Raw genomic sequence first — 27037 nt, forward strand, 5'->3', positions numbered from 1 at the left:
CTTTACTTTTATGATTTATTTCTGCATATATTGTGAGTTAAGAGCTTTCATTTTCTTCCAGATGGTTAGCCAATTATGTGAACGCCTTCTAAACCACTGCTTTGTACTAAAAGAAAGTACTTTAAATACATATAACCCGTATTTATATATATAATCTGCCTCTGTTCTGAACCCTCAGTCAAATCCTATGAAGAGACCATTCTTTCTATATTGGGGCAATTGGACATTAATTAGCATGTTTGCTGAAGTAAAAGAATCTATCAAAAATTTTCCTTGGACTCATATATTTATGCTTTCAGGTGATCTTTGAAATAGTTTGACCCAGTTTACCAAAGAAACAGACCACCAGCCACAGCTTCCTAAGTACAACTGCCTAAATGTTATCTATTAATCTGGGAGAGAGTAATAGTGTTATGATATCAAGCTTTTCTACAGCAGACCGTGGCATGTCTTTTCATTTACTCTGAATCCCTTTATGTCCTTTGACAAAATGTTATGGTTTTCATCAGACAGGTCTCTGAGTTTTCTTGTTAAATTTATGCCTTGTATTTTATATTTTGCCACTACTCTAAATTTAGAGGCCTAGGAGGGCTTCCAAATCATAGCAAAATAAGAAAAAATGACATAGCCCCAGAGCAGTAGGGCTGTATATGGATATGAGTGGCATGAGCCTTCACTCTCCTTTTCCTTGGCTCCTTAAAAATAATTGGAAAACTCTCCTGGATTGGCACTTGGAAGCAAACTAATAAGCAATGCAGCCTATGCTTCACCCAGTCTCCGGTTCACTGACCATTTTTACAAACTAGACTATCCAATCAAGCTGCAGCTGTCTTTTGTGTACCTACTTAGCTGTATACTTCCTGACCTGATTGTACACTTTTGACTAACAGCATTATTGAGCCTTTTGGTCAATGGATCTTCCTTCAGCTACTCTACTTACTGATAGCTTAACCATCAAGGTGGTTTCCTACTTTTACGTAAATTAGTCCCTATTTATTTAAAATAAACAAAAACCTAGAGTCGTTTTTTTGAGTAGAGTAACTGTCCTTCACTGCCTCATTTACACTACTGCTCTGTTGAAATGTTTCTGGAATTAGATAGGTTATGTCACTCTCACCCACTATTGCTGTTAATTCAACAACCCCGAATCATAAACCCAAACACAGGATGCTTTTTCAATAAAAATACTGGTTTTATATTCTACCACATGCTAAAGAAAGATGAGAATAAAACATATTGACTTTCCAGCTTTAATTATTTACTACCTTTTTATTTACAAGAAACAGGACTTTTAGGAAACAATTTATTTAGATCTAAGACATCAGATTTTATTTACTTATCCATTTTTATGGCAAAGTAATGCCAGAGGAGGAAACATTTGTAACACAGATGAGTTTTAAAGGAGACATTCTGCAATGCTTTTCAGGTCCGTCACCTCAGACACTCTGGGGAGGCCCGTTTGCCCTGACCTGACACCACATTCACCTTCTGTCACACATACTGACTTTCAGCCTGGTGGATACATTTTGACAGTTATTAGGCTTTATATTTTCCAAACACCAAATATTTGACTTTATGCATTTAATAGTTTTAAAAGTTGGATCCCTCATCAAATCTGCCAAAACTTCATCTTTGTGTAATTTTGACTGTAAAGTTTTTTTTTCCCTATAGAATATTATTTCAAGAATATCTGACTAACCTGTAAATAAAAACATGGAGTCAAAAGCAATTATAATTATATCTTAATATTATTTTGATAATAAATGCCAACAATCCACTAGTAAATCATGAATTTTTTCCAACCATCACTTTATCAGGAAAGAACAGTTGTGTTTTTTGTTTTTTAATGCCCACATAAGTATGTCACAAAAGTGGAATGTTTCTACCTGTTCTTTAACCGAGGCAAGGATGGCGGAGGTGGTCTCCGTTTCCGAGCCATCCCCGTTGGAGGTGGTCAGGCCTGGGCTCAGGGAGCTGGTCTTCTCTGAGGCTGACGAAGGCTGGTCTGGCACAGGCATAGCTCCTGCAATGCAAGAGACATGCTCAATGCAATACGATGTTGTTGCTGTCAACAGACACAACTCTCAGGGCCTCTAAGCCATACACTTTGGCAAAATGAAAACTATAAACTACAGAGAAAGCCCATGACATAATGGTAAAAAGGAAAACAAGTAAATAGAATAGTTTCTCCTATAGCAAGCCAAACTCCACAATAGATGCACAATTTTCTGTTTCATCTTTGAGATAAGTGGATGAAGGAAAAGGAAAGTAAGATCACAAGAAAGAATAAAGATATAAATAAGTATTGAGTTAAAAAAAAAGCTAGCTGAACTATCTTTGCCTATCTGTGTTAGGTACTAGTGCATTGGTATATTTCTACCTTAAAAAACTTGTTAGATGTTCCTTTATATAGAAACCACAGAAAATAAATGGTCAGTAATTTTTAAGTAATTAAGAAATACTACAATTAACATAAGAAGCTCAGTTGGTTTTGTAAAATACAGTAAATAACTTGCCCATTCCACAAATATTTACGAGTTCTTACTTTGTGACCGACAGCAAACAAAAGCTCCTTCAATCTGACCAAGCTCATTTGCCAGTTTGTTTTGCCCGAGTTCATTTACGAAACTCATAACATCAGCCCAGTTCACAAACAGACACACATCGACAAGCTCCAAACAGGATTCTCAAACATTATTTTGTTCCATTGTATATGTCTTACTTGAACAAAAAATATTATCAAAGTATTAGTAACAAATATTACCTAGCAATGCTCATTAGCAGAGGAAACAATAATTAACCAACAACATTTTTTCAACAGGGCATTATAAAACCCCTATTCATGTAAAAGACTGGGAGAAAATAAAGGTTCTTTTCTTACCTAAAGCTGTCATATCACATGTTCCTCCAGGAACCAGTGCTCTGTGAATGTTAAAAAATAATTCCTATTGCAGAGCCCAGGCCACAGACTTCCAAAAAATACTTCCTATTATATTGTATCTGTGCATCCTGGGTTTTACCCTAAGTGACATAATTTTCATAGCAGCCCTAACACTCATTATATTATTAGCTACATTTAGTTAATAATTTAGGGATATGCAAACTCAAAGGATTCCATTACAAATTTTTCTTAAAATGCATACAGAAAAAAAGGAGTTTTATGGAAAGTAAACTCACAGGGTGATGTGATCATACATTCCTAACTGGGCAGGTCATGGTAGGTAGTCAAGCCCAAGCCTGTAACTTTAGTAAAAGGTTTTAAGCCAGCCCTGTCCATTGTTCTTGTGCATCTATATTAACATGCCTCTGAAATGCCACAAGTAATACCCCTTGAAGGGAGTATTAACCCTCAGGAGAGCACACAATCTTAACTCCTCTGTAATCCAATCCTCTCTTTGCTTTCTTCAATCTCTTTAGTCCCCTCCTTAAATACAAATGCATAAAAGAAGCTCAAAATCTATCCTTCTCATTTGAGATCTTACACATCCCAGCACATGTGGTCAGATTGGCTCAAATAAACTCATATAAAATTTTTCTATAAGTTCTGCTTTTTTTTTAGGTGAGAGGAGAGGAGATAGTAAGGCAGACTCCTGCATGCCCCCCTCCCAACCAGGATCTACCTCACAACCTTGTCTGTAGCCAATGTTCAAGTACCGAGGTATTTTTAGCACCTGAGGCCAAGGCCCTCAGATCAACTGAGCTATCCTCAGCTGTGGGAGGGGAAAAGGGAGAGAAGGGGGAGAGGGAGAGGGATAGAAGAGAGAAGCAGATGTTCGCTTCTCCTGTGTGCCCTCACTGGGAATTGAACCTGGGACTTCCATATGATGGGCTGATGCTCTATCCACTGAGCCACTGAGCCACTGGCCAGGGCCAAGTTTCGCTTTTTCTTATGTCAACAAATATATGATAAAAAAAACATGGTTATCTAATTTGCTCATTGGAAATTTCCACTTAGTTTTAAATTATTTCTATTCTTGAAGTAAGTTCCTTATACTATTACCAATAGGGATTAGAAAAGTATTGGAAAAATAAGTGTTACAAACAGAATATATAGGAGAGCTTTGGGAAATAATATTAGTAAGCAGAATTTGAGCAAAGAGATAGGATCAAATTACATATTATTTGGTAAAATGCAACCATGGCCAAAATGTCGAAAGTAGGTGATGGATGACCAGGAAAAAAGAAACAACTTTAAGTAATTATGATGGTAGAATCAGGAAGACAATAATAAAGTACATTTGTGTATTCAATTTGCTTTCATAGGTGGTTTTTTAATTGGGTCAAGCCTCATAAGGATGTAGATAAACAGATGAACAAATACTGTGTGGAGGTAAAATCATATGAAAGCCATGCCATTTTGTTTAGGAAAGGTTTGGGAGATGAGGGAAGTTGGCAGTGGAAAAAGGTGAGAAGAAAGGAGAATGGCAATTCTCGTGAGAAAAGTCACTGATGGTCAGTGGGCGATCAACCCTTGACCTTGCATCTGCATTTATAACCATGTCAGTGTCTCTGACATGGGACTCTATCAAAAGAGGACACCCTAAAGCTGAGAAAGGAGGAGTCATATATATTTTAAATTATTATTCTAACTTTTGTGTTTTCTAAATTTTACTGGGCCAATATAAATTCAGGCTCTAGGTCAGTATTATTACCAACATATTTTTTGAGAAACAAATTGTGTAAGGTTTCAGAGTTATTAAGTAATATAAGTGGGCATAGAACCCAGTTTTCTCCCTTTAAATTCATATTTTAGTGTTCTTTGACCTGTCAACCTATTTCTCATAACCTGTACTGCCTTCTAAATGCTAGTCTACACAATAATTTATTTAAAATGTAACTCTTAAAAGTTTGACAGCAACCTATCATAATAAAATATGCAATTTAATAGGCAATGAATTAATGTATATCCTCAGGCAATTGATATCTATGACCTACAGAATATAAAAGAATAATTTATTCTGTTTATCTACCCCTTCTCCTTATAGCAATAATAGAAAGAGAAGTGAAATTCACAAGGCTTATTCCCCCACACGGAGCGACTGTGAACCAAGGCAACCTGAGTCCCTGAATAAAAACGGCTTGTAACTTTTATCTAGGGCAAGAGAGATGGTGAGAAGTGGTCAGATTACAAATATAATTTAAAAGGAGAACTGTCAGGATTGCATGCGGTATCTGAGACAAAGAAAGGGTTGATATGATTCCAGGGTTTGATCTGAGTGGCTGGCCATCAGCCAAGATGTCAACACTGTGGGTGGAATAGATTTGGGTCAGGGGAAGGTGACCGGTCCTTAAACCTACAGCCCAACATATATCTACATATGACTCATCTATGCTGCTAACATCTGGGCAACTGATAGCTGGTATAGACAGAAACTATTATAGATTTTGACATGAACGGGGAAATGTAAAAGTTGAGGATTTCTAAATACTGCTTGTCAAATGTTACGCTTTCTCTTTTCTTCAGGCAGGTCCCTTTTTATCTTTTACTTTACAGTTGCTAGAAACATCTAGAATTCTTCTCTTCTTCCCTCACCTCTAGCTGATAGCTTCAATCCGAGATTCCGGTGTGAAATTCTTTGGTTTCCTGTTCATCACACCGAACCAACAAGCAAACCCCATGTGCTGCCACACCTAGCCTTCTCTCCTTCTCTCATGTGTCCCCTCCTCTTCAAGACACCCCCCCCTCCAGTTCTTGAGCCTATTTTCTAAAACACAAATATATTAGGACAATAGGCTGACTTTCAGTTTTACTCCCATTGTTAGACATCACTTTCATAATTCATCAGCACCTCATGCCCAAGAGATCGATGAATTATAAATGGTCATTAGAATACTTCAAATATTGTAATTTATAGAGCTATATATACAGTAAGTTGCCAAGTTACAAACATCTGAGTCACATACAACTTATACTTAGGAACGGAGCACCGTAAGGACAATTGTAATCGACTGCAGTTGGACATTAGTGAAAATTATATCATAGAGTTACTTGACTTCCATGGCAAAGATCTAACCAATGAAGACCTTATGGAAATCAGCAGATAACAGCATGTAGGGAAGAAAACCGGGACCTAAAAACTCCAGAACTGAAAATGTTTTCTACAAAAGAGTTAGCTGATGCTTTTCCTTTCATTGAAACAGAAATAGCAAAGGTAGAGGAGCAAAGTCCTGATGCAGAGAGGTTCGCCAAAGTTTACCCAGTTACCAAAGCCTGAGACACTGCAGGGCCATTTATGATGAGAAAAAGGAAAGCTCTGTACAAACTTCCCTTGATGCCGACTTCAAGACACTGACTCCAGCAATGGAATTAAACCCTGACTCTCTAACACCAGTTCCAATCTCTCTCCAACAAGTCTATTATCTTCTGTATCATCCAAGATTGTTCAAGGTTGTATTTGAAAATGTTTAAGTGTTTCAATGCACAGAAAGGTAAAAATAAATACTGTGTTAAGACAAACATCTAAATTGCATTTAATAGGTATATGTACCTGTTCCAACTTACATACAAATTCAACTTAAGAAGTTCTCTCATTTGTAACCTGGGAGAAGCCTGTATATTTAATTTAATTTATTAAAACAGAGTACAATTTAACATATTGGAATTTTATAACCCACCGCTCCACAGATGACATTTAGCATTGCATAGGGCATGGGGGCACAATGTGGTGTATAGAGGGTATGATATTGAGAGGAACACTTGAAACTATGTCAACACAATAAATTAAAAATAAAACAAAAAAAGAACATGATTATATAAAATGAATAAGCATCAATACCTTATTAATATTAGGATGCAGAAAATGTATAAATGAGCATAAATTAGTGACACAAACAACACTGACTACCTCATTTGTGTAATCACTCTGGTCACCAAAACTGCAATTCTGTACTGAAACTAGTATGTAATTTCCAAGAGAAATTCTACAGCATCATTCTCTGTACACATAAAAATATATCCATCCTTGCTTCTTTCTTTCAAAGAAAAATTAAAGATTACAGCTTGCTCTAATAATATAGATGATACAATAATTAATGGTTGTCAAAACTAAATACAGTTAGGGCAGAAACTCAATCTGTCTAGGTCTATGTTCAATTTCCCACACCTAGCTCACTAATATATAGCAGCCAGTTAATAAAAATTTGTTGAGTTAATGTATGAACTATTAGTGGAAAATCAATAATGGTTGCTTAGTAGAGCATGTAACGTAAGTAAAATGGGCTTTGCATCAGGAGCATTTCTCTAAATGGTATTTGAAATGACACCTTTTTATTTGGACTCAGGAAGGCTGCTTTCTGGAACTGTAGGACTGGTGTAAGGCTTGTGCCTCGGTCCTCTGTCTGAGTATGTACACCCTGGGTTGTTGGCTTCTAAGGGAGAGCCATCAATCAAGCAGGCTCTGGGGTTTCTTGGACTTGGTATTTATAACTTGTAACTTGCAAACAGAATCTGGGAAAATTTATGAAGAGCACCATGAATGGCTGGGGAGAAGCACTGAGCCACATGTGCAACATATACAACTACAAGGCGCCAGAAGGCAAAACCAAAAGGTAAGGAAATGCCCCGTGCTATCTGAGAAGTTGAGGATGAGGTATGAGATAATATTCATGGAGTCAGAGACACAAGTCCCTGGTTGCTGTGGTGGGAGATCTGATGGCAGGGTGGAGAGCTCTGGGATCAGAGTGTGGAGTTCGCATGTCAAACACGAGGGGACAATTGTTCTATGTGCTCAGAGAAGTGGGAACATTAGAAGGTTGAACCTGTTAACATGGAAGGTTAGGAAAGTCATTTTGTGTCAATGCATGAGCTATTAACTGTTGAAGGGGCTAGACTAAGTATCACCATCAGACTTAAGGCCACCTGAATAGCTTTTCTTAGTGACATAAACTACACTGTCAAGTCCCACTACTTGCACTTTACACTACAGATTCACCAACCTTCATGTAGTTCCAAATGTATCTTATTGAATCACATTTCACTTCCAGTATGCTTTTATCAACTTATGACTTGTTGAGCTGTCAAACTCTTCCTTTTTCATGGTCATACATGCATTTCTTCTGCTCTGCAGCTTTTTTGAACAATTCCACAATATAAATCACTTCCCCCTCACTGTTACTTTTGTAACTTGAAACTCTCTCAAGTATTGCAAGCTATAATTATTTGACCTCTTTGGGCATTTTAAAAAATCTTCTACTGTTTCTGAAATTAGGAAACTTCTTATTGTGACTGTTGTATCCTTTTCCATTAAGCCATTTGAGATGGATTTTCTGTCACTTGCAACTAAAAGTAATATTTAACCAATGGTATACCACCCGCTATCTTAGCTTTATGGAAACACTGCATTATTTTACACCGTATGTTTCTTAATTAGTTATAAATCCTTTAAGCACAGAAATACTCATTCGTTTCTATAACTGCAGTGCCTAGAATAGTGTCTGGTAAAGAGCTGGCATCATTGAATGCTTATTTAATAAGTTATAATGAAGGAACATTTATAATTCATCATCAGCCCTACTTAAAATTATCAAATAATTTTACACTTGCAACAGTGATTGGTACAAAAATGTCCTATATATCTTCCCATTTATAAAATAGAAATATTCAAATGAATAAGTTTGGGAAATATATAATATTAAAGTAGTCAAAACACATGATTTTATTAATCATATTTGTGTCTACATTTACAGTGGGGATATATCTGGATGAAATTAATGATTCTGATAATAGTAATATACAGGCTGATATGGTTTAGACTGCCTCAGCCACTCACACCTGGGCGTTTTTAATAAACTTTTTTTATTTTTGAGAGATAGAGAGTCAGGCAGAGAGAGAGTCAGAGAGAGGGACAGACATGCAGGAAGAGAGAGATGAGAAGCATCAATTCTTTGTTGCAGCACCTTAGTTGTTCACTGATTGCTTTCTCATATGTGCCTTGACTGGGAGGCTATATCAGAGTGAGTGACCCCTTGCTCAAGCTAGTGACCTTGGGCTCAAGCCAGCGACCATGGGGTCATGGCTATGATCCCATGCTCAAGCTGGCGACCCCTCACTCAAGCTGGTGAGCCTGTGCTCAAGCCAGATGAGCCCATGCTCAATCTGGCAACCTCAGGGTTTTGAATCTGGGTCCTTTTTGTCCCAGTCCAATGCTCTATCTATCCACTGTGCCACTGCCTGGTTAGGCTTTAATAAACGTTTAATACAAAAAAATATATAGCAATGTACAGTTTCAGGGACCATCTTTACTAAAAGTAAAAAAGACACTGACCCACTTCTGGTCTCCCCCAGATCCCACAAATAGGTTTCAAAAGCTGATTTCATGAGTTTAGCAAATGCTTTAAGAGCATTTTCCCCTATGCCAGAGAAATAAAGTCTAAGATGCTGCAACTAAAGATCCATCTTAATGATAGTAAGTCAAACAGAAGTTGACATAGGCAGAATACCATATATTTTTTACTTTCCCTGAATTAGCAGGAAAGTTCTAATACATTCTATAAAAGAGAGGCCCAGTGGTAGATTGACTATTCTTTTGGCTGGAACTTCAAAGGAGCATGCTGAGTACAAACTTTAATACAGTGCTCACACATAGTGGCTGCCCAGAGCACAGTGTCACTGCCTAACGTCCCAGGTGCTGGAGTCTCCCTTCCCACAGCTTCTACAGATGTGCCATCTATCTCCTATATAGGTGTCTGTGTAAGACACTGAACAACAGCTTTGAGCACATAAATGAAAAGCAACCTGTCTTCTCAAATATTCTTCCTAATAATAGTTTAGATAAATACAGAGTTTTCCATTTTAGAGTCCTCTATATAATTATAGACTGACGTGAAAAAGTCTGGTGAAAAAACAACAACAACAACAACAAAAGCTCCAAAGCCAGTCCACAGTTTAAGTATTGTGAACAACCAACTCTCACTGTCACAATATATTAGACAAAAAGTCTCCAATGCCAGCCACACACTAGCCTGCATAATTTTCTCACTTCACATTACTTCAAAGTGTCCACTCAAATTATGGCAATTTACCCTTCATATCGATTGTAAATATTTGTCTGCCACTGGACAGTTTCTCGAGATAACTGGAGCTCAACCACACTTTTATTTGCCCCAGAATTACTATCAATGGGCAGTCGAGAATAGAATCTCAGACTGTAAATAAATATGTGCACCCCTTACCCAATGTGCTAACGGTAAACCCCTCACAACAGGGACACTTCAGGTAATGCAGGGTGCGGAAGGTATGTCATTGAGGTGTACACTTGAAACTTGTGTGGTCTGGTGAACCTATGTCACTCCAATAAATTCAGTAAATACAAAAATGAATTAGAGAACACAAAATTTTAATTAGTCTTCAAAAACTTCAGTTGCTATCTCTGACTTGAAACATTTTAAAATAAATCTCTACTGGCCTTTAAAGGACAAAAATAAAAACAAAACTGAATAGAGCCAGAATAAATTTTGACAGCTGCCAAGATATGCTGATGATTTTTACCCAGAAACAAGAAATTCTGAAATTATAAGTGATATAATTAGCTTGTTACAACCCACAATTTCTTTGCTTAGCAAGTTCAACTTAAATGATATCTGTACAAGAGGCTTTGTTGTATTTGTAAAGGCTATGCCGCAAAGTACCTCTTATATTTTTGTATATATACTTATTAAATATTACACATTGCAAGTTCAAATATCATGATATTTGACAAATAAATAATTTTAACTGGACAAATGACTGGTTATGAAAAGAGATGATCAATCACTGACACAATTTTTAGTAGTGTTTTTGGGTCTTCTAGTTTTTTTTTCTACGAATTTAACTTTTTTTAGATCCCACATATACGTGAATTCATACAGTATTTGTCTTTCTCTGTCTGACTTATTCCACTTAGCATAATGCCTTCAGGGTCCATCCCTGTTGTCACAGTGGCAGGATTTCCTTCTTTCTCATGGCTGAATGACATTCCAGTGCATATATACATATATATCTCACATCTTCTTTAACCAATCATCCATTGATGGACAGTTAGGTTATTTCCATATCTTCTCTACTGAGAACAATGCTGCAATGAACATGTGGGTGCAACTACCTATTCGATATGCTGTTTCATTTTCTTCAGATATATACCCAGAAGTCAAACTGCTGTTTTCCACAGTGGCTGCACCACATTCCATTCCCCAGAACAGTGCACAAGTGTTCCCTTTTCTCAACATTCTCAGCAATACTTCCCTCTGGTCTTTTTGATGAAAGCTACTCAAATAGGTATGAGGTGATATGTCATTGTGGGTTCTGATTTGTATTTACCAAATGATTAGCATGCTTAGCACCTTTTCATGTACTTGGTTACTTATATGTCTTCTTTGTAAAAAATGTCTATTAGTGCCTCTGCCCATAAAATGACATGTTAAACTGTAGAACATATCAGAAAAAAACAAAAACAACAACTAATTTCAAAAACACAGAAATATAAATTAGCTTTCACTCTGACTTTTCAAGTGAGTATTGTTTCTCTTAGAGCACTTCATCCATTTTCCTGAAATTACAGATAAAAATCTTCTGTCCCTCAAATCAAATGTACAAAGTAATTACCAGAAACTTCATTTAATAAAAGAAGAACAATGAAAATTTAGAAAAGTGATAGCAAGGACAGTCTCAGAAGTCAGAAGTGAACAGTGGTCAAGGATTTTAACCAAAGTATTTGATACCAACAATCATTTTTATTCAAGTTCAAGATTCTCAGGGTTTAAATGTAATAATGGCCTGACCTGTGGTGGCTCAGTGGATAAAGCGTAGACCTAGAAATGCTGAGGTCGCCGGTTCAAAACCCTGGGCTTGCCTGGTCAAGGCACATATGGGAGTTGATGCTTCCAGCTCCTCCCCCCTTCTCTCTCTCTGTCTTTCCCTTTCCTCTCAAAAATGAATAAATAAAAAAATAAAATAAAATAAAATAAAATTTAAAAAAAGGTTTCCATTGTCTTTAAAAAATGTAATAATGTTTTTGTTTTATTAGTTTTTATCTTACAAATCTAATTATAAAACAATATTAGTTTGGGGAACAGTTTTTTTTTAAATAATTTTAGATGACATTAAATCTTGAAGTTGGACTGTCATCTTCTTAAGTCAATGTGATGTCAACATTTTTTAATGTGTTACAAATCCCTTTACCTTCTATGAAACCAAGCTTGTTCAAATCCCCAAAGGCAAATTTCAGCAAAATTGTTTGAAAAAAGTTTCTCTATGTGCTTCCAGTTATTGATTGCAATTATATATGTTAAATCTCAGATCCAAATAAATATGTCTAGTCAGGAATATAATACATTATATTTCTGGTCTAAAAATTATAATAGTTAACATTTTAAAATTTACTTTTACCATTTTCTACTGTATTTTAAAAAATAACTTATTACATAAGTAAACTATTTTATGTATGGGGAAAAGTCTCTTTCCAACATAAGGTTTTCTACTTTTTCCTTACTTCTTTTTCCTTTTTCTAAATATTTGTATTTTCCATCATTAGCTATTGCCAATTTCAAACACCAATTACACTGGGGAACAAATTTTTTTCATTTTCTGTTGCATAAGTTTTAGAACTGTTTCTATATATATCTGCATCACTGATCCCAAATCTGAAATCCGTTTTTGGTACATGCTCTAGTATTTAGGCAATTTTAATTTCTTTTTGTTACAGTTAATAGCTTGCATTGGTTTTTAAATTGGAGTTAAAGGGCAACGACTCTTGGATTGAACATAACCACAAGGCAATTAATGTTTTACAAACATCACATTTACATAATTGTAGTTGTTTTTAATTGTAAAAAATTATTATCTGATAAAAACACCCTCTTATTTTGTTTTAAGATTGAATCATGGTTTCTTTGAGTAGGCGTAAATGTAAGAATAGTCATAACACCTTCTGTTATATATGTGGCAGTTACACAATTCAATGTCAAAGGCGCAATATTTCATCATTTGTGACACGTGCATAGATTGCCTATTTTCAAGTTCCCCTTGGCGATCAAGACAAGAATTGGGCTCCTCATATTGTGTGTCATAATTGTGAGGAAATGCTTCGTGATTGGACAAAAGGAAAACGCAAAGGAATGCCTTTTGGTATTCCCATGCTTTGGCATGAATCTAAGGACCACAGCAGTGACTGTTATTTCTGTCTGATCCATACAAAGGGCATCGACAAGAAAAAACGGCATATGATCGCATTTTCTAATATTCCTTCATCAATACGACCTATCCCACACTCTGAGACACTACCGGTTCCATTTTTCAATGGTTTTATTTCTTCTAAGGACGAAGAAAGTAAACATGGTGATCAAGTGTATTTTGATAAGATGCATGAGGAAATGGTTGTAGAATCTGAAGGGTCTTCTTCTGATGCCAAGCAGTCATTAACCCCTCAGCAGATTAGCCAACCCAAATTGAATGACTTAGTAAGAGATTTGGGCCTATCAAAGAAAGCAGCTGAGTTATTAGCCTCCAGGCTTCAAGAAAAGAATGTACTTCACCGGTCAGCTAAATATCCCATTTCAGGAAGCGTGAACAAATTTTTGTGGACTTTTTTTCTGAAAAGTCTTCTCAGCCAGCTGTGTTACCACTTACAGTCCAACAGAATGGCGGCTATTTCTTGACAGCTCTAAATGGAGTCTGAAATGTGTTCTCCTACACAATGGTTATGTTTATGCAGTGGTTCCAATTGGTTATTCAACTTCTGCGAGAAGATTATAATGACATAAAAATTGTCCTCGACTTTCTGAAGTATGAGGAACATAACTGGATCATTTGTGTGGATCTTAAAGTGGCAAATTTCCTGCTAGGACAACAGAGAGGTTTCATGAAGTATCCTTGCTTTCTGTGTTTGTGGGACAGCCAAGCTCGGTAGAAACACTGGACACAGAAGGAATGGCTGAAACATGAAGCTCTGGAAGTTGGAACGCAAAATGTTGTGAATGAACCTATAGTTAATCGAGACAGGATCATTTTTCCCCCACTTCACATCAAGCTTGGCTTAATGAAGCAGTTTGTTCAGGCTTTAAATAGAGAAAGTGAATGCTTTCAACATATTATTTCTGCTTTTCCTGCCTTGTCTTTCAAGAAGATAAAAGCAGGTGTACTTGATGGACCTCATATTTGAACCCTCATACGTGACGAAGAATTTGCCAGGAAGATGAATAAGGAGGAGAAAGCAGCATGGCAGTCTTTTGTGGCAGTTACAAAGAATTTCCTTGGCAACAAAAAAGCAGAAAACTATGAACTTCTGGTTCAAAGAATGCTGTTGGCTTTCTGCGACATTGGATGTAATATGAGCATTAAGATTCACTTCCTGAACAGTCACCTTGATAAGTTTCCAGAAAATCTTGGAGCTGTTAGTGATGAGCAGACTACTGCTGGAGCATCAAGTGAGATTTTCCTCATGAAGTACACAAACGCAAGAGCTACAAACGCAAATTTTTGCCTGAATAGAATTTAAATAAGTTTTGCGCAAATAAGTTTTATGATTAAAATAAGTGTTTTTTTAATATGTTCTATTTTAAAATTGTAGACAAATTCTGATGCAATCATATCTTTTAGTGTATTAGTGTATTTACTGCATTATATAAATTATTATATTTTCACAAAGATGATGCCCAAGAAGACATTCTACTTCATTATGTTAAACTAAATGTTGAAAAATTTACAATAAAATGAAAACCTAAAATCTTGAATTGCAAAATAATTGTAGCTTACAGAGAAAAATGAATGTAAGATTTGAGATCAGCACCCTTGAATTAGAGAAGACCAAGTGTTTTTGTGGATGCAACAAAAATTTTGTTCCCTAGTGTTATTACTGAATAAAATGTCAAATATCTTAATATTTAGTCATAAAATTTGTCAATTATAAGATTTCAAGAATATAAACAAATAAAAAAAATAAGGCTAGCCTGACCAGGCAGTGGTGCAGTGGATACAGTCTGTATAGGACACAGAAGATCCAGATTCTAAACCCTTAATGGCTGGAGTACAGGCTCATTCAGCTTGAGTACAGGCTCACCAGCTTGAGTATGGGATCGCTGGCTTGAGCGTGGGATCATAGACACACAACTTGGTCACTGGCTTGAGCCTCAAGGTCGCTGGCTTGAGCTCATGGTCACTGGCTTGAGCAAGGTGTCACTGACGCTGCTGTAGCACCCTGGTCAAGGTTCATATGAGAAAATCAATGAATGACTAAGGTGCCGCAATTCTCTAGCTAAAAAGAAAAAGAAAGAAAAAGAAAGAAAGAAAGAAAGAAAGAAAGAAAGAAAGAAAGAAAGAAAAGAAGAAAGAAAAGAGAGAAAGAGCTTAATGTATAAAAAGAAATTGCAACTTTATGTCCAGAAAGAATAATAAAGTTTATATCAATTAAACAGAAAGCTTTTATTTTTTTATGTGGCAATAATTGGTGTTACTATTGCTCTTCCTGAAGGGAGTGGTCCAAGAGCAAACTTGATTATAGTCTTTCTTTTTCAAGGCAGGGAGGCAGAGAGACAGATTCCTGCATGTGCCCTGAGCAGGTTCCACCCAGCAAGCTCCCAGGGGGCAATGCTCTGCCCATCTGAAGCCATTGCTCTGTTGCTCAGCAATCAAGTTATTTTAGTGCCTAAGGTGAGGGCATGTATCCATCCTCAGTGCCAGGAGCCAACTCTGCTTGAACCAATTGAGCCATGGCTGAGGGAGGGGAAGAAAGAGAGAGAGAAAGAGAGAGAAAGGTGGAGAAGTAGGTGGTTGCTTTTCCTGTGTGCTCTGACTGGGATTCAAACCTTGGACTTCCACACACCGGGCTGACGCTCTATCACTGAGCCAATAGGTCAGGACCATAATCTATCTTTTTATGTCTCTCTTTTATTAACAATCTTTTACTACCTCCAAAAGATGATTTATAGATAAAATTTCAAACAAGAATAACATTATTGTTTTCAAAAAGGGGGGAAAGGCTTTTAAGTCCTAGCTATTATAAAAAACTTTATTAATATGCAGGCATTATTAAAAAACATAAGCATTTGAGATTAAATTGTTTTAATACAAATGTCCAAGGGTCTTACAAAAATACTACTCAAAGATAAATCAATGTGATATTTATTTAAAATCTCAATTATGTAAACATTATAGGTATATAGATTTTGATTAGAAAAAAGCATTAAACTACAAAATTTGTTTCTTATCTTTGTCTTTTCTACAATCAGATTCCCTATCAATTAATTTCTATATTAGAAAACAATAAAAATGCATATCATTGTCCTATCAGTCTTAGCAGGTTTATAAAAGAATATTAGCTATAAATGTTCCTGTGCAAATAAGGAAATATCTAGGAACCTATTTAAAATTTTAATTACAATTGAGAACAAGCATCTTTACAAGCAATATAATAAAAATATTAATGTGTACTTAATTTACAATAGACATTCTTTCTTGTTTCTTTAAAAATATTTCTGAGTGTTGTAACTTTTTGTTTTAATGTTTATCTTATTGATTACAGAGAGCAAGGAAGAGAGAGAGAGAAACAGGTAGAAACATCAAACTGTTCCTTTATGTGCCATGACCAAGGATCAAACCAGCAACCTTTGCACTTCAGTAGGATGCTCCAACCATTTGAGCCATCATCTGGCCAGGGCTACAATAGGCATTCTAACTCTTCACTAGTATTGACTCAATTAACACAAAAAACTCTATGCTGCACTTCTACTATTATCCCCATCTTTCAGATTATAAAACTGAGGTCTGGAGCCCGAGTTGTGGTGGCCCAGTGGATAAAGTGTTGACCTGGAATGCTGAGGTCGCCAGTTCAAAACTCTGGGTTTGCCCAGGCAAGGCACCTATGAGAAAAACTACTATAAGTTGATGTTTCCTGCTCCTCCTCAATTCCTTTCTCTTTCTCTCTTTCTCTCCCCTCTTTCTAAAATCAATAAATAAAACCTTAAAAAAAAAAACATAACAGCACTGGGGTGCGAAGAAGTTAACCTCCCTAAGGTACCAAAGAAAGAGCTACTGCCTGTGGTTCTCAATTACTACACTGTGTTGATCTATAAAATTCCTCAAAGCTTACACAAATTTTGAAAAGAATTAATTTAAAAATAATTCACTAAATGTCTTTAGTAGAATTTTTATTTTGTGGTCCCAATGCTCAGCACCATGACCAGCATATATTCTAGGGCAGGGGTCGGGAACCTGTTTGGCTGAGAAAGCCATGAAAGCCACATATTTTAAAATGTAATTCCATGAGAGTCATACCACGACCCATGTATGTTACGCATTATCCAATAAAAATTTGGTGTTATCTCGGAGGACAGCTGTGATTGGCTCCAGCCACCCGCAACCATGAACACGAGTGGTAGGAAATGAATGGATTGTAATACATGAGAATGTTTTATGTTTTTAACATTATTATTTTTTTATTAAAGATTTGTCTGCAAGCCAGATGCAGCCATCAAGAGTCATATCTGACTCGCGAGCCATAGGTTCCTGACCCCTGTTCTAGGGGCTCTTTGAACTGTCCATTTTGCAGTGTCTGCCCAAATGCACCTGTGCTCCACTGTCCACTCCACAACTGCCTGGGCTCCCCCGCTCTCAGCTACCGATCAGCTTTCTAGGAACTGGTTGTGTTGTATCCAAATCCATTCACAGCAGTTTTATTTTTTTAATTGATTTGGGTGGGGGAGAGAAACATAAATTTGTTGTTCCACTCATCCATGCATTCATTGGTTGTTTCTTATATGTGCCCTGACCAGGTATTGAACCTGTAACCTTGGTGTATGGGGACAAAATTCTAATCCAACTGAGCTACCCAGTCTGGGCTCCATTAATCCTAGTTTAACCTATATTATTTAGTTAAACATACATAAATTAATGAGACATAATTGCATCAATAAGAGTTTTTGTTTATGAATGCTTTGGGGAAGCTCCTTTAAGATAACCTATTTTAAAATGTGTGAAATTAATTATAGATAACTGTAAAAGGGTAGGGAAAATTACACAGATCTAGAAGGATTCTTCTTCAAAATGCTTCACAACTGTCTTACATTCCTTCCTCTAAAGAAGTAGAAACTGGAAATCATAAAGGATGCAAGGAGGGGAGACACGGCTGAGGGAGGGGACAGCAAGAATGTTGATCTGGCACACTTATGGGCAGACCCATATTTAAACAAATGACCTACGTCCTATAAAAGTAGTGAGCACAGCTAAAATTAAGTTAAAAGCAAATGAATATATTTTTTATGTTTTTTTTAATGGCTACCTAATTTTGAAAGACTCCTCTCGACTGATTGGTCCTAATCTCTTGGTTTAAAGAACTATTTGTTTTGTTTTGTTTTGTTTAGTCATTTTCTCAATACTCACATACTGAATAAATAAATGAATTTTAAGTAAATTGTAATCTTTAACCTAATTCTGTCTGTTAGGTGATTACTTAGTTGGTCTTTTCATTGTATGAGCATTTGTTTGGCCTGGAATCATTTACTTACCAGATCAATTTGACATTCATTAATTTAATTAAGAAACAAGTGGCTACTTAGTACTTGTTGACGTCAACAATTCCACCAAAGAAAGCAATGGTAGGTTTTAAAAGAACCTTTTATTTCACGTGGATTCTGCTTCTGTTCCCCTGTGACTTCGTGTCTGTGCACTGCAGCCGCATGTGGCAATGCTGCCTGATAGATGGCTTTTATAAAACAATTATTATTCCGAGAACAATGCTGAATTTAAATTGTTCAAGTGGCTGAATTTCAATTTAAAATAACAAATCTACACATCATCTTATTGGAAAATCATTATCTAACTTCTGTGTGCCACAAATATAATTCGCACAACTGGAAAAAAAAATGCCTCTCAGTTAATTATTTTTTAAAATCTCTCTGAACTTTGACCACAGGATTAAAATTCCACTGATACGTTGAACAAATTAAACAATAGGGTGAAGAACATTAATCTTAATATGTAGTTTTCTTACAAGATCATATATATCTAGTCATAATTTACTCATTGTATGGGGACCTAGAAAATATTGAATAATAAAGTGATTTTCATTTTATATATTTTAATTTATATGCACAAATACATCATTAAATTCAAGTTATTAGAGTTACTCTGTTTCAGCTGCATAAGACATCATCCAATTGCCATTTAGGCACACCCAGAACCTAAACCCAAAGTCTCCTATGTACACGATGTTATACCCTGCCTGCTCCTACAGAAAAAACTGTAGCTTACATACTGGTCACCAAGACAATTTTCAATTTAAAATTTAAATCCACCACCATAGGAAATTTTGGAAAACTGGACACTCATGATTACAAAAATTGTGGGAACTAAAATACTGAAGGACAGCATCATGTACAGTAAGTAGTATTGGTTGAAGTAGTAACAAAAGTAACTTATCCACATGTATATGTGATTTCTACTATTCTTAGTTTTTAGATATGTGGAGGATAAACTGAACCTTTAAATAAGAAACGTATATTTTTTTTGGTATAACTAGGTAAAAATCTCAATTTCACTGGATCAAGCCTCTAGTCCTCGGGAATTACAAGCATTCTCTGTTTCTTCTTGGCACAGAGCAAAACTACGGAAGTACAGGAACAGCCCTGGAGGAGAGCAAGGACTTTTTGCAGACACGTTTTATAAATGGGGAGGTAATGAGGCATAAAGGAATTAAGTAACATTTTCAAGGTCATCCCCTGCATCTTTAATAGAGCAGAGAATAAAACCATAAGTTTTAGCTATTAGATACATACTATAATGTCTAGATCAAGCGTCCAATCTTGTCCAAAAGGAAGAACCTGGCTGGACAACCCTCTTCTGTGTAATATGAAACACTTCCTTATCCAAGACACGAAATGATCCAAAAAAGAATTATTTCAAAAAGTAAATGAAAAATGAAATAAGGATGCATTACAATTTCCAAATGAGAGCTTGCTTTAAGATAAATGATACTGTTCAAACATATTTCTTTGCCTGCTTTTCCTCATGTACTTTTCAATGACCTTGTGAGTTTAATCTAAGACATCATGAATTAGCTCTCTTGGAATGGTCAGGAGTGACACCATAAAGGAAGTACATCTGAAGGGGCCAGTTAACCCCAAACACTGACCTGTGTCTTCCTTTCTGCTGTGTCGCTGTGGGTTTGAATCTGAAATCACACACATTTGACTTTGCAAAAGACAGAATTCATCAATTGAATCTTGCCTGGACAATTGTTCTTAATATAGGTACAGAACCCCTTTCCATTGCTCTTAGTAAAGGCTTGTGAAAGGCAATAAAAATGCTAAAAACACACTTTTATTTAGAGCTGTTACATTCTGCCCAGTTACCCAAGCTAATCCAATCCTACAAAAGTATGGTAACGGACTAAAAATCCTTTAGACCATTTCATAGTAGCATGGTGTCCTGTTTTGTGGTAGTTTTTTGACTTACTAATGTCTCACCTGTCCACAATTCAACTGATTTGGGCAACTTTTTTGTAGAAGAAACACAGGCTTGTCATTAATTGACTGACAAACTTGGCCAATTAGCATCACAAGATCTTACTAAGTAAGCAAGAAAGAAGGGGAGAATGGCTTACCTGAATAATACGTTACACATTTCATATTGGCAAATTCACTTATCTAACTTCAGACATCTTCATTGCAAGATGAAACATCTTTAAAATGCAATTTTTAGCGATAAAAATGGGTAGTATGAACTTTAACATGTGCAGTAGCAATCTATTTTTTTTGTTTGATCAGTAGTGCTTCTCCCAGCTTTTGTTTGCTGAACCTTGAATTTCCTGGAGGGAGTTATACATCTTAGGGTGCATGAAGTTTCCTGGGCTCACAATCTTGGGTTTCTACCTGTGGCAGGGAGACTAACAGCCCCCAGATCCGACCATGCTTGAATTCCTGGAACTTATGAGTATGTTATGGGGAATTAGTGCAGATGGAGTAAGGTCACTAATTAGCTGCCCTTAACTAGGAAGGTTATCCTGGGTTATCTGGGTGGGCCCAACATAATCACAAGGATCCTTATTAGTGCAAGAGGGAGGCAAGAGGGTCAGAGAGAGAGAGAGAGAGAGAGAGAGAGAGAGAGAGAGAGAGAAGTAAATCTGACAACAGAAGAAGATGGTGACACAATTTCTGGTTTTGAAAATGGAGGTCATGGGCCAAGGACTATGGGAGACTTCTAGAAGTTGGAAAATCAGGGAAATGGATTCATCTTTAGAGCCTACAGAAGCAATGCAGCTGTCTTGATTCTACTTCAGTGAGATCCATTTCAGACTTCTGACCTCTAGAATTACAAAACAATAAATTTATGCTGTTTCCAGCCACTAAATGGGTGGTAATTTGTTAAAGTAGCACTAGGAAACTAACATACCATGATTTCCTGGCCAATTGTGAGCATGTTTCTTATTGCATGCACTCCTCCTGGGATCTGAACTTTAAAGAAAGCAACTTGAGATAGAAAACAGTTGAATATGATTCTGCCAAAGGGGTCACCCCGTAGCTACTGATAACTAGTCCTTGTGACTTACATCCCTGGGTCCTGCCCTTCTTAAACCCTGACTTTTGGTCACTTTCTTTTCTTTCTTTTTTCATAAACATTTCACATTGTTCCAACAAATATTCTTTTCTCCTTAAGCAAATCAGTGGTTCTTAGACCTGTAATCAATGACCTTTACTGAAACTGTTCGTTCAATCCGCTACTTAAACTAGTTGTAGTGATTCCTTTGGCTCACTGTGCTATTAAAATATTTGTTTTCCAAGGATCAGACACTGTGCTAGGAACTAAGAGTCAAGAAATGAACAAAAAAGCAGTATCTACAACAAAGTGCTTAATATCTAGTAACCAATACTGCAGTCCTAATTCATGGGAATAAAAGTTATACTAAAAAATATGTCTAGATATAAAGCAAGAAACATGATCTCACTGGCACATGCTCAGACTGCAAATTTGTCAAGATTCTGTTGGTCACAGGTCTCTGTGAATAGTATATGATCTATTCTCAAGAAATGAGTCACTAAATCTCTTCTCACGTAGGGCCCTCCCTCTCTTCTTTCTTTAATTTGCTCACACAGCAGGTGCTCACGAATCCCCTCTTTTATGCACTGAACACAGGGAATATCAGGCACAATAGCAGGCACAGAAGCAAAGTCACAGGAGGGGAGTGGTTGGTGGAATGCGGAGGGCAGAGGGTGTAGATGAGCGGACAGTGGCTGCACTGAGATCAGTGTTCTGACAGAGCCAGGCAGAAACAGTGAGGTCAGGGAATGCCTGGGAACATGATGTTGAGCCGAGTCCTGCAAGACAGGCAGGAGTCATAGCAGGAGTGTGGAGGGGAGTGGAGTTCCGGTCATGGGGAGAATGGGTGATGTTCTGAGGCAGAAATACAAACAGAAAGGCTGCCAAATGGCTCAGAAAAGTGGAGTGAATGCCTGATGATGTGACTCGAAAGAAGGAAAGGTCCAGGCCAGAGAAGATAGGTCTTGTGTCCACACTTTGAATTTGCACTCTTTAGATATCCTAAAGAACCTAGTGATGACTGAAAAGACTTCATACATATGGTAAATCAAGATCAGATGTTAACATTCTGAATATTTTATTCTAAATGCAGGCTAAAATTTATTTTTTAAAAGATGCAGGACTTGAGGCCTGACCTGTGGTGGTGCAGTGGATCAAGCACTGACCTGAACGCTGAGGTCAGTGGTTCAAAACCCTGAGCTTGCCCGGTCAAGGCACATATGGGAGTTGATGCTTCCTGCTCCTCCCCTCCTTCTCTTTCTCTCTCTCTCCCTCTACCTCTCTTTCTTTCTCTCCTCTAAAATAAATAAATAAAATTAAAAAAAAAGATGTAGGACTTGCGACAGAGCCCAGTTAGAAGGCTCCTCTGGTCATCTGTGTGCAAATGGCTCAAATAAAGACATAGACAGTAGGACACAGACAAGAAAAATCAGAAATCAGCATTAAGGAGCTATTTGATGATCATAGGATTGATAGCCACAGTGACTCAAATCTACTTAGGGTCAATCATGTTTTAAATAATTTATTAATAATGATTTATTATAATATTTGTTATACTATTTCAATTGAAATTATTATTGAAATTGAAATAGTCAAGTGTTATCTACTCATTGCATTAGAAAAGAATCATTATACATTATGGATTTTGCATGATTTGTTTTTTTGTATTTTTGCAAAGTGAGAAGCAGGGAGGGAGACAGACAGACTCCCACATGCACCTGACCGGGATCCTACTAGCATGCCCACCAGGGGGTGATGCTTTGCCCATCTGGGGCATTGCTCCATTGCAATTGGAGCCATTCTAGCACCTGAGGCGGAGGCCATGGAGCCATCCTCAGCACCTGGGCCAACTTTGCTCCAATGGAGCCTTGGCTGCAGGAGGGGAAGAGAGAGATAGAAAGGAAGGAGAAAGGGAAGAGTGGAGAAGCAGGTGGGCATTTCTCCTGTGTGCCCTGTCAGGGAATCGAATCTGGGACTTCCACACGCCGGGCCAATGTTCTACTGGTGAGCCAACTGCCCAGAGCCTGCATGATTTCTTACTATCATTGCCACAGAGACAGAGAACAAAGGTTTGGATTTTCTAAAAGTTGTACCAGAAAGCTAACACTATAAAATTTAACATTGTTAAGTACCATAGCATATATACCAGGCATTTTAACTATTTCTCTTCTGTAATAAAAACTCAAGTTATACATGATTATTATTTTTCTGTTAAATTTAAATTGAAAAATTAAATTAATAAAGTAATAAATTATTTACACATACTTGTGTATTCAACATTCATTGGCTGCTGAGTGAATGCACATCCCACAGGGAGAATAAATAATAAGCACTGTGTAGGGATAATGCAAGTTACAATATTAGTGTTGGCGGCTTCAAGTCTGATGTTCAGAATGGGTAGCCTGCAGGACACTTAACAGACCCAGGTTCAGACCAGGGTATTGTTGTGAGCATCATATGAGTCATGAAGAAAAGCTGCTTAGTCCTGTTACACATGGACTGACGTGTGTTCTCCTCTCTCTTAAAGTGCGGTAACAAAAATCTCAAACATACCCTGTATTTTAGGGCAATGTTTGTGACATAGTTATATGTACTAGAGGGGAGGAAGCAGCTGGCTAATTTCATGCCCAGCTGTGGCCAAGGAGTGCAGCCTAACTCAAACCCAGAACTGCTCTACTACACAACCCTATGGGGCAGCATCCATACTGATATCTGGGTACTTCTTACTCAATGTGGTCAGTACACAAGTGGCACTGGCTATCTCATTCAGAAGCTGAAAGAAATGAGTGTTGTAACAAGATGGTAAGCACGCCTGAGGAGCATGAATGTAGATGAATGACAGTCCCCTGGAGTCTGGCAGTGTACAACCTGTGCAGCCTTGTGTGGCAGCCTCAATACCAACACTGCTTCGGTGCTGCTTTGATGGTGGAAAACCACTGCCTTCACAATGTCTGTTAATTACTAGGGGGCCATATGACCGCACATGTGAGAGAGTGCTCTGCCTGCATCTCTGTCTGTTCATGTACATCCACTGAATTTCTCCAGTTCTGCTCCCAGAAATCCAAGCGCAGACCTGAGCACCACCGTCTTTAAGATGGAGGACCACCAAGTATGTGCTACACTCAAGAGATGTTTTAAAAGTGAGCCACAAACAAGAATTACATCTCCTCTGCAGCACCAGTCTGATGAATGCCTGTTTTTATCTTTCTGTTTCTTATAAACATCCAGCATAATGTTTTTTGTCTCTCTGTTAGCATATTGAAAACGGACCCCTAGAGGACGCATCTCAAGGCAGACTGCCATAAGGCACAATTCTTCCTGAGTCTGTGTTAGTCTGCCCCGACCAAGTATGGACGACCACTTTCCATGGAGGGGAGGCAGCGTGGAGCAAGCTTGTTACCTGATAAACCACAGTGAGGTCTCTTGACAGAGTCTCTTCTTGTAGCCCTGGCTACTTCACTGTGTATTCTTTGGATAACATTTGTCAAATTAAGTAAAAAAAATATATATGTGACATAGAAATGTTATGAATAATAGCTCACAGCTTCATCAGTCAATTTAAGAGACTCTTTCAATAATGTTCCACTAAATTCTTAACTAAAATATAAAAATTCTAGGTTAAAATGACAGACTCCTTGATTTCTATTAATAATCTGAAATGGGGGTTGACATGTCTGATCATACCATTTTTTTTTCTAATTACAGTACTAAACATGAAAAAACTCTTGCATGAAGCTTCATAAAACTGAATGACCCATGTTTCCTATGTTCTCCGGTTAGTCTACAGCCTTTCCGACAACCACGGTACTATGGCACTGACATAGACTAGATCAGGGGCAGAGAGGGCCACCCTGAACCCACAGAGCCTCCTCCTCAATCAGGATGTTAGTAACGAGCCAAACCATCTGGGCCCCCAAGCACTTCTGGAAGTCCGCACCCCCAGTGGGTGATGGAGGGAATCCAGAGCCCTGGCCGCCTGGCTGAGCACTGAGTGTGCTGAGCAGCTCAATCCCACCTCTCACAGACACAGGAGCTCAGCTGCCTGACGAGGCGAGCTGCAGTCACCTCTGAGGACAAACCAGTGCCAGCCATAAATCACTGAGATGCTCTCAAGAGAAACACCGTCCCTAGGGACACTGAGTCCCATGTCTTCGGGATCCTGGGTCCTTCCTCTGCCTTTCAGACACTTGGAGAGCTCTATGATAGAAGGTTGCAGGGAGCTCTTCTGCCTGAATTTGTTTCTGCAGGAAAGCACTCACCCAGCTAACGTAATAAAGTCAATTTCTCTTAACAGGAAAAGAAGAGTATATTCTTATTCTTTAATACCTGTATAGTATACAATGGATGCCTTTCCCTTCTGAATCAAATCAGGGGGTCTCAAACTTCAATATGCAGCAGTTTCTCCCGGGGACCTTGGCAAAAATGTGGAATTCTAGGTGACACACCAGAAAATCTAATCTACAAGTTCTGAATTTTCTTGAAAGATCCAGTGCTGGGTCACTTCAGGAACTATCTTCCCTGGACTACTCTTTGAAAGACCAGACACAGAAACTGCAGGGAAGCTGCTTCCACAGCAGCTTTGTGGGGCGCAGTGGCAGTGACTCAGGAGTGTCTCTCTGAAGACTGATGCCACCTGGTTCCAATGGTATGAAGAAAAATTGATGTGGACAACACACTTATATTTATAAGGAACTACAATAAGAACATATTAATAGCAGACAGTCCTTTCACATTCATGGCTGTACAACTAAATCCTTAAAGAAACTTAGTTTATTATGGACTTTGAATAATTCACACAAGATCCTTAAAGTGTATATTATACAAAAATATTAAAATTCCATAAAACGTAGCAGTATTCTAGAGCTTACAAGTGGTGATTTGTTTTTACTAATCACTTATATAGTATCCATTCACTTACAGCTCTTAAGTAGATATCTGATTGCCAAGCATCTGAATTATATTAAAAGTTTAAACATCAATGGAGATGGTACAGTAGACAGCATATATGTATAAATTCATACACACATAAAATACATGCCCCGGGATAAGAAATTCAATGAAAATTATTACCTTACAAATAATTATATTTTCAAATTCCAGGAATAAGATAACTTGGCTATTCATAAATATGCACCATTTTTCTGTACCAATACTGCTGACACATAATTTGTTTTCCAACCCCACTGATTTTCTCCAGGCAGATGTATCATTTTCCAATTATAAAATTAAATATTCGATTTAAAAATAAGTTGGCAGTCTAATTCCAGGTTTAATAACTTTCTGTTATTTAGGATTATTTTCTGCTAGAATTCTAGGGGGGGGAGTGATTTTGAAATTCAAAACAGCTAATAAATTTAAAGGACTGTAATCAGCCTGTGAGAACTATTCAAGTCAACTCTCACCACGGGTCAATTTTTAAGAATAGCCTATGCTTTTAACTTGGGAGGGTCTTCAGAAGGGAGAAGCTCCAGTCACATATGAGAGGATAAAATAGAGACCCTGGTGCGTAGGAGACCTCACCAGCACCACAGACTTAGA

General features: G+C 37.4%; 1 protein-coding gene across 7 annotated transcripts in view; it reads right to left on the reverse strand.

Annotated features, from left to right (window-relative positions):
- The window catches only part of CTNND2 (catenin delta 2), a 985037-nt gene that overhangs the window by 837495 nt on the left and 120505 nt on the right, over nt 1-27037 (reverse strand). For all 7 annotated transcript variants that reach the window (XM_066243701.1, XM_066243686.1, XM_066243718.1 and 4 more), the window contains exon 2: nt 1887-2023. In XM_066243701.1, coding sequence (XP_066099798.1) covers nt 1887-2023 — 137 coding nt within the window. The remainder of the gene's footprint in view (nt 1-1886; nt 2024-27037) is intronic.

Source organism: Saccopteryx bilineata, chromosome 1 (assembly GCF_036850765.1).
Source record: "Saccopteryx bilineata isolate mSacBil1 chromosome 1, mSacBil1_pri_phased_curated, whole genome shotgun sequence".
NCBI classification, from domain to species: domain Eukaryota; kingdom Metazoa; phylum Chordata; class Mammalia; order Chiroptera; family Emballonuridae; genus Saccopteryx; species Saccopteryx bilineata.